Source organism: Enhydra lutris, unplaced genomic scaffold, assembly GCF_002288905.1.
Source record: "Enhydra lutris kenyoni isolate GAN:26980312 unplaced genomic scaffold, ASM228890v2 scaffoldscaffold181, whole genome shotgun sequence".
NCBI lineage: Eukaryota > Metazoa > Chordata > Mammalia > Carnivora > Mustelidae > Enhydra > Enhydra lutris.
The window spans coordinates 2215-11646 of NW_019154265.1; the positions used below are offsets into that span (position 1 = coordinate 2215).

The 9432-nt window shown below is 44.8% G+C and overlaps 1 pseudogene and 1 gene segment (V, D, J or C); both read right to left on the reverse strand.

Moving 5' to 3' along the window:
- Positions 1-569: 569 nt before the first annotated feature.
- On the reverse strand, positions 570-5911 carry LOC111140127 (annotated as a pseudogene).
- A 2324-nt stretch (positions 5912-8235) lies between these two features.
- On the reverse strand, positions 8236-8813 carry LOC111140128. The segment is given in 2 exon segments: positions 8236-8636; positions 8721-8813. Coding segments are annotated over 2 exon segments (447 nt in total).
- Positions 8814-9432: the final 619 nt, after the last annotated feature.

Below are 9432 nucleotides of genomic sequence, written 5' to 3' on the forward strand. Positions count from 1 at the left end.
GGAGCAGGTTTCCTCTTCTTTCCCACATTGTCATTAACATTGATACTGTGAGTATAGTTCAAGATTGAGACTCTACCAGGGCTGTTAATTCTCTTGCTTTGCATTGTTGATGCCTCTGTAGGCTCATATCCAGCACGCACTTTACACTGGTCTTGACAAGCTTGCACACTGGGCTGGGTGGTCCTATAATGAACAGAGAGAGTAGCTGGGACTCCTGTAAGGTTCAGATGACATATATGGAGATATTTGTGATCCATTGGTATTTAGAGACAGGAACAATCAAATGTAAGTGACACTGTCATTGTGCTTGTTAGTATAGTTGTTGTCCCAAATTTCAAATCAGAGACTGAAGAGGAAGCCCAGAATCATGTGTCCAGAGAGGCTCCCTTGGGGAAAAATCTTGAAGGCATGAATGCCAAAGACCCTGACAGGAAACCTGCCCATATCCTCCAGCTGTGCCTGCTCCTGGGGCTTAAAGACAGAACTGGTGAGTGGTGTCCGCCCCCTGGTGGTCGAGATCCCGTCCTACAGTGAGGTCTGTGTCTGGGCTCACACTGAGCGCCCCTCACTGTGTCTGTTGCACAATAATACACAGCTGTGCCCTGGGCTCTCAGGCTGTTCATCTGCAGATACAGCGTGTTCTTGCCTTTGTCTCTGGAGATGGTGAATCGGCCCTTCACAGGGTCTGCGTAGTATGTGCTACTTCCATCGTTGCTAATACTTGCAACCCAATGAAGCCCCTTCCCTGGAACCTGGCGGACCCAACTCATATAGTAGCTGCTGAAGGTGAATCCAGAGGCTGCACAAGAGAGTCTCAGGGACCCCCAGGCTTCACCAGATCTCCCACAGACTCCACCAACTGCACCTCACACTGGACACCTGCAGACACAAGACATCCTGGTCAGAAAACTGTCACACACCCACTGTTTCTCTCGTATCCATTCTCACACTTGAGGTCACTTATTCTCTGTAAACTACCTTTTAAAAGAGCAACAAGGAAAACCCAGCCAAGCACAAACTCCAGGGTGAATTTTCTCTATTCTATCCTGATTAGTGAATGGGAACACCTGGAAATGCCGTGGCTGTGTCGCCTCTCCTAGCTGCTGAGTCCAGACTGGGCTGTTGTTTTTTTTTTTTTTAAAGATTTTATTTATTTATTCGACAGGCAGAGAGGCAGGCAGAGAGAGAGAGAAGGGGAGGCAGGCTCCCCGCTGAACAGAGAGCCCGATGTGGGACTCGCTCCCAGGACCCTGGGATCATGACGTGAGCTGAAGGCAGTGGCTTTAACCCACTGAGCCACCCAGGTGCCCCCAGACTGGGCTGTTTAAATCAGCAGAGGGAGGGCCCCATTTGCTTGTCCTCTGACTATATATCCAGATTGGGATCTAAGCTGATGGAGAGGGCAGTGACCAGAGCAGGTGTGACTGCTGTGACTTTGAGGCATTGACAGGATTTGGGAAAAAAATATTATTTGTTATATGATTTTCCAGAACACACACTTGGCCTCCCGTGCTTTTTTTACACATTCACCCACATCTTGGGGTGTTCATTTCATGTTATACCATAAAGAGTTTTGAACGTACACCCAGAATTAGAGAGCTTGTGTGAGGTGTGAGACCCAGGAATTGGCCTGGGCTCCTCCCCCCAGACCTCCTGTCCTCTGAATCACCTGCAGGACAGAGTGGGCAGGTTCATGAGGAAGGTGGAACCCCTGCTGTGTTGGGGACAAGATGATTTTGCTTCTTTTAAATTTTCTCTAAAAATAGAGAGAAATAGTGTTTTTTGCGGTTCTATTTTCAAGTCTCTAAACTTTCCTTATCTCTACATTCCTCCCAAGTAATCTCTGGGATTATCTGCAATAGCTGTGATGCGTGTACTTGACACAGGATGACTATACACGAGTAGAGAGTGTGATATGGTAAACCCTGCAGTCAGAATCAGCATTACCCAGAGGAAGCAAAACAATTTCCCACAAAAATTTCCTGTATTATCTTTGCAATTCTTCCTTCCTCATTCCTTCTTTACTCTGTCCCCACATTACTACTGATCTTCATGTTAACTTACACTAGCTTTAATTTTCTAGAATATATAATTTTGTATTTGTATTAGGTGTGCCTTTATTTCTAGGGCTTCTATTGCTCAGTCAACTACGTGACAATGCCACGATATTCATTATTATTTTTTTTTTATGATGGGCAGCTTTCCAAAGATGACATAGAGCACAATATGTCCACTTTTTAAAAATAATCTTTTCAGTGTTCCAGAATTCATTGTTTATGCACTACACCCAGTGTTCCATGCAATACGTGCCCTCCTTAATACCCACCACCAGGCTAACCCAACCCCCACTGCCCTCCCCTCCAAAACCATCAATTTGTTTTTCAGAGGCCACAGTCTCTCATGGCTCATCTCCCCCTCCAATTTCCCCCAAATTCCTTCTCCTCTCCATCTCCCCATGTCCTCAGTGTTATTCCTAATGCTTCAGAAATAAACAAAACCATATGATAATTGACTAATTGGGATACAGATGGCCCTTCTTCTAAATACTTCTGTATCTTTGGGATAAATATCCCCAAACTACTAGAACTCATACATCAATTCAGTAATGTGGCATGATATAAAATCAATGTACAGAAATCAGTTGCTTTCCTATACACTAAGGGAAAATACAGAAAGGGAAATTAGAGAATCAATTACATTTATTATAGCACCAAGAACTATAAGATACCTGGGAATAAACTTAACCAAAGAGGTAAAGGATCTGTACTTGAGCAACTACAGAACACTCATGAAAGAAATTGAAGAAGACACAAAAAGATGGAAAAGCATTCCATGTTCATAGATCAGAAGAATAAACATTATTAAAATGTCTTTAATGCCGTGAGCTACATGGCCTATGTTCTCTTTGAGAGTGCCGACCTTCACTCAGTGTCATGTCCTTGAGGTTCCCCTGGGTGGATGTGTGTATCACTAGTGTGACTTGTAGTCATAGAATAGTGTTCCACTGAAGGATGTTTTCTACTTGCGTTATTCTTTTAAATATAGAAGACTTTTGTGGAGTTCTTAGCCTCAAACACAAATAAAAATGCTATAGATATTCACATGCCATTTTTGTGTGAACATGGGATTTCATTTTCCTGGAGCAAACACACATGGGTGGGATTTTCAGGTCACACATTACCTGTTTCCATCTTTTTTTCTAAAAAAGATTTTATTTATTTATTTGACAGAGAGAGAGATCACAAGTAATCAGAGAGGCAGGCAGAGAGAGAGGAGGAAGCAGTCTCCCTTCTGAGCAGAGATCCCAATGCGGAGCTCGATCCCAGGACCCTGAGATCATAACCTGAGCTGAAGGCACAGGCTTAACCCACTGAGCCACCCAGACACCCCCTGTATCCACCTTTAACTTCATAGGAAACAGCCAAATATTTTTTGAGAGCTGCTGTTTCATTGTTCTTTCCAACTTGCAAGGTTTGAGGCCCCAGGTGTGATACATGCTCACCAAGATGGTATGGTCAGTACCTCCTTCACACCTGAGCCACTGTAATGAGTGCAGAGGGCATCTCATTGTGGGCTTCTCTTGGATTTCCCTGACAATCCATGGTGAGAAGTGTCCTTTCCTGCATTTAACTAACATCTCTATACCATCCTGGATGCAATATCTACACAAGGCTGTGCCTGTTTTATAGATGGTGGTTGCCTATCTTTCCATTGTATTTCCAGAGTTCTTATTACATTCCGGATGCAAGTCCTTTGCTGGATATCCAATTTTTGCATATTGTCCCTTAGCCCATAACTTGTCTTTCCTTAAATTGATTGTCATGTAGGCAGAAAAAGGTATTTGATTTTTACAAAGTCTACTTATAATATGTATTTTTACAGACCTGGTCTTTTAACTATAACTTTTTGTTTTCATGTATATTGATTGCCTGTGAATAGTTTCTTGATATACATACATTGACAGAAAAGTCTTGTGTTTTTCTGGTCTCTCTCAGTTTTGTCTTGTTCTGAAGTTGGTATTTGTAACTCAGTTTTTTGTTGTTTCCTTTCAAATGTATAGAATATGGCAATTCATTTTCATGGTGTAGATATTATAAACTGTAGACAATTCCGTTCTCATGCTCAGACTTGAACTTGAGGCTTAAGGACAGATGCTGTGCTGTGTCTTTTCCCCCAGTTTGGTCATCAGACTGAAGAGATGTGCTTCTGGTGTCAATCAGAGACATTTACCTTTCCAGGAGCTGGAATTTCTCTACAGCCTGTTGCTCTGGAGCTCTCTGCACTCAACTGAGACCTTGAAGCTAGATGTTTCCTACACAGCTCTCATGTGAGACACTGAAAACTCATTTTGTTCATCTCAGTGTCTGACACTCCATGATGAGAACACAGTTAGCTGTGTTGCCGTTTCACAAAATGGTTTACACTCACATGTGTGTCACTATAATTTATCTTTTTCCGTACAAGACTAGCTCATATCTCTATCTCTAGAATCTTCCAGATTTCATATCCCTTATCCCCTAAGCTATTCCAACATCAGGCACAGTGTTTTACTAAAGGCATATTTTAATTTATTTTTATTATGCTACATTGAGTGCCGGAGTCTTTGAATGGCTGATTTATATGGATGGTTTTTGCCTGTTTGCAAAGGGCTTGTTGATAATGAATGTCAGGGGATTGGGGTCTTCTCAAAAGAAAAGAAAAAGGAAGTCAGGATTCTGAGACAGTGAGGTTAGGATAGGAAATTCAGGCCTGGCAGGAAATTCTATCTGTTCACAATTTCCAGTTCTGCCAAAGTGGGGCTCAGGGAAGGGCCCGTGGTGGATCTTGTCAAGGAACAACTTGAGCTGTGTCTCTGTATCCTCCATACATGGTAATAAATGGCTGGGTGGGAAGTTTCCATGCTGGTCATTGTCAGGATCCCCTGATGTTCAGAGGGGTCCTTGGAAATTATAAGTTAGCTCCTCAGAGATAGCTTGTATTACTTAACATTGTCCCAGCAGATGTTGGGATCCACCCAAGTGCCTTCCCAGGGGCTGATAGACCTAGGCCACACCCACATCAGAAGTGCTCAGTAAGAACCCAGAGAAGAGGCAGGTGACTAATAAAGGACTCCCTGGGTTTGCTTACCCAGAACCAGAATCCTGCAGGAAGACCTGGGGTGGAACCCCTGTGAAGAAAGCACAAGAAGACGGTGAAGGCACTTTACAATGGGGCAGAAATCCTCCTCCCTGAGGGAGCCCTTGACCTGAGCACTCAGAGAATGTAAAGACCAGAAGCATGAATGTGGAGCAGAGGATTCCCAAGCTGGGACCCAGGAGTCACTGCCTTCATCACTACCTTAAACCCCGTGCTTACCTTTTTGACTGTGGATGGTGGATTTGGGAAGACTTGAATCTTCACCAAGGCCCTGACACCTGTGCGGTTACACAAGTCCTTGCAGCATGGGATGGAAGTGAGTTTCTCATGGAGTAGCAGTGAGCCCTTTGCTGTGGCTACTCATGTCCAGCTCTCATTGGGACACCCCCTCTTTCAGAACTGAGAGCAGAGGAGTGGAAGGAAGTGCTCATCTTAGCTACAGAGGCAGAAATGTGAGCCGGCAGAGAACAGGAAGCTATTCCGAGGTTCTTGACCTAGTGTGCTTTTTTAATTTTTATAAATATTTCATATATTTATTTAACATATATATATAGAGAGAGACCACAAGTAGACAGAGAGGCAGGTGTGGGGGGGAAGCAGGCCCCCCGCTGAGCAGAGAGTGCAATGCGGGGCCTGATTCCAGGACCCCCAAGACCACGATTGGAGCCACGGGTAGAGGCCCAACCCACCGAGCCACCAGGCAGAGAGGGATGACAATGTTCAGTAATATAGGGTCAATGCACAAGTCATTTTCATAGACTGTGTAAACAGACATGTTCTTGAGCTATGTACAAGGAGTCTACATTCCCTTAGCAATAGTCCATGCATATGGGGCCTTGATATGCCCAGCTGGCCCTGTGAGACACAGCAGACCACAAGTCTAACCCTCCCTCCTCATCAGCACATGACTGAATAGGGGTGCTGTTTAGCTGTTGTGGAGGGTGCCCTGAGGAGTCGCTGGCTGGCTCCATGTTCACCCCAACCTCACCCCACACCTACACTGGAGATGGTCCCCTTTCTTGTCATGTCCTGGAGAATTCCTCCAACCACATTGTTATTAGCACCAGGTAAAACGACGTGCAGACACTGAACATTTCTGGAATAGTATCAGTGATACACATGAACATCCACGCTGGCCAATCTAAGCTCCACAAATTTGTGAAAATCAGGAATTCTGAATCTTCAATAAACGTGATTATTACCAGTTTTGCAGTGTTGCTGTGGCATGATCTTATCCAAGTGCAGTGAATCCCTCATGCAACAGAGTCCCACACAGTTTTGACAAAGTTGGAGAGGTATGGTCATTCCCACCTAGGGCTGAACGGGAAGAGAGGACAAGGTGAAAGGTGGCCAATGCTCCCCAGATACTCTTAGCAGGGAGCATCCCAGTGAAAGCATGCACATTCTCACACTGGCACAGATCCAGAAGAAGGAAAATTGACCCACTGTGCAGAGCCTTAGACCCAGTGTACAGTTCTCTACTACAGAGAATCTCAGGCCTCAGATACTAATTGTTTCCCAGTTGTTCATAGAAACAACTGTTAATTCCTTTAGTCCCTCTATGTGATCCATGCAATGGGAGTGTCCCCAACTGATGTTCCTTGTAGGCTAAACCAGACATTTTGGACACATATAATGTATTTTTGAGTATCATGGGTCCTCAGGTTAAGAGGAGAATTTCCCAGGATGGATTTCCACTCAGACTGCTGCCTGTATGTGTTTTAGATAATGAGATGTGGGGATTTGGGGTGATGATACTTAGATGATGAACTGGAGTTTATGCATTTCTGGACTGAGGCTTTGGGGCTGTGGGGATGTGATAAATGTATGGGTATATGGGATGGATGTGGAGCTTGGAGTCCTGAGGGTCGACTGTCGTGGCCTGATAATGATTAGAAATTGTGAGGATTCTCTTATAGGATGAATCAGACGTTGCCTTATTTCATTAACATAGAGACCTTAAGATTCAAATATTTCCCTGATAATAGATACCCCTGTGATGAGCACAGCACACCATATAATCTTGTCCAGTCACTGTGTCGTCCTCCAGAAACATGAAACACTGTCTGTCAACTATACTTAAGTAAAATAGCAGAACTTCTTTTTGGGAGAATCTGGGCGGTTCCTAATGTCATGTCAAGTGCTCTTTTGAGAGACAACAGAGGAAGGTTAGGCCCCAGTAGAAGAGTTGAGTCATGTGACCAGAGATAATCAATGGTCTTCTTACTGGTAGGTTGGAGTAAGGACTCACGAGTCTGAAAATGCAAGGGGGTGAATCTGTGGAAACCCAGAGGAATAGACTCAACCCCAGAGCTCCTGCAGGGGAGTATCCCTCCCGGCACTGAGTGTAGACCAGTGGATTTGATTTCTTGTAGACCTACAGGCAGTAGGACATCAAACATGTGTAGGCCTGAGCCCTGTGTCTGGTACCAGGATCCAGTGATCACTGAAAATACTGCAGGGCAGGTAGCGAGTCTTACAAACTTCTCCCCCTGCAGCTCCTGTTCTGTGCCCCAGGGACAGGGACTACCCCAGGGACAGGGACCCTTTTGGGCAGCAGTCCATGGGGAGGAGCCTCTGCAGGAACTCAGCACTGAAAGGGGGACTGCAAGGATGAGGAGCTGCTGTAGAGTGAGCTTGAACTTGGCACATCTGTCAGACCGTGACTTGTGACCATGAGTTCATGAGTCTCCTACCAGAATGTACTGTGTGTGATGCTCAGATGGAGTTGGGGCATATGCAGTAATCCATAGAAATCCCTCCTTTTCATATCATTTCTTTTCACCAAGCATATGGCCATATTTCAAAAATAGAGGAAGAAGTTCAGAACTTGTTAGGGACTGAGCTACATTCCTGTACTCTGCAGCCCACCTCCTCCCAACTATTCCCAAATGATGCTTAGACAGACATTCCCTCCATCCACATAGAGGTTGCAAATATCCCTCTGAAAAAACTAGTAAAGAAAAAATTTAGATGCAAAGTATTTAAGCCTTACATTTCTACAGCGTTTCTGGACTCTTCCAATCTTTCTGCAGAGATTGGTGTGCACATGAAAGCAGTATTTTTATCCAAAACTTCTGACTCATTTGTATAAGGAAGTCAGGCGTATTTTGTCCCCTTCCTCCTCAACCCACCAACAAAGCCGTCCCTTCTCATGCTTTCTGACACATGCAGGATGTGGGTTCTGACATTGTGTCTTGCACAGTAATACACAGCCGTGTCCTCAGACCTCAGACTTCTCAGTTCCATGTAGGCCGTGCTTGTGGATGTGTCTGCCATAAGCGTGAGTCTAGCCTGGAATTTCTGTGCAATATTTGTGGCACCATCTTCAGGGTCAATTCGTCCCATCCACTCAAGCCCTTGTTCTGGGGGCTGTCGCACCCAGTGCATATAGTAGTCAGTGAATGTGTATCCAGATGCCTTGCAGGAGACCTTCACGGATGCTCCAGGATTCCTCACCTCAGCCCCAGACTGTAACAGATGCACCTGGGAGTACACACCTGTGGAGAGAGAGCAGGTGGGGATGAAATCATCTTTGATTGGCCTTTTTCTCCTCCTCAGCCCAGAGGCTGGGAGTCACTTACCTGTAGCCAGTGCCACTAAAAAGAGGATTCTCCAGTTCCAGGTCATGGTGACTGGTTGTGCTCTCAGAGAATTCTGTAGTGGAGGGTGCAGTTGTTGGGTGATGCTCTCAGTACACAGATATTACCATATTTAACATGATGCACCTTGGACTATTTGCATATTCATAAGGAATAGTATTTCATACTCAAGACCAGACCCATCAAAAGAAGAAGCAGATAGACATCACAGGGACTGAGCTCAGTCACATGGTGAGGACCCAAGTCCTAATCCTTGTTTGAAGACATGGGTACCCTGCAGCTCGCTGAACTGTGTTTAGACAGAGCTTCTCCACTGAAGGAAAAAAATCCCAGGAAATGCTCCTCATGCAACCCCACCTTGGAAAGACAGAGAGACACCCTGAACCTGTTCTTGGCTCTGCTATCTGAATAACTTACTCCTGGATCAGTGTGTCTCCAAAATACTGCACCCATGAGCTTATAAGTGCATTTGTTCCTCTATCTCTTCACAATTAAGACATCTAAAAGTCCTGGAATATCATCCTCTTCAAATATGCTTCTCATTGCCTTGAGATTGGTACATACTACCGATAGAACAGGATATCTACACACCCTTTAGCTTTCCCTGTCCTACTTATACGTTACATTGTTTTCTGCTAAAGGAAACCTTGATTCGGAGAGGAAAGATGTCCTCAGAGCCCTGGGTACCTGTTCC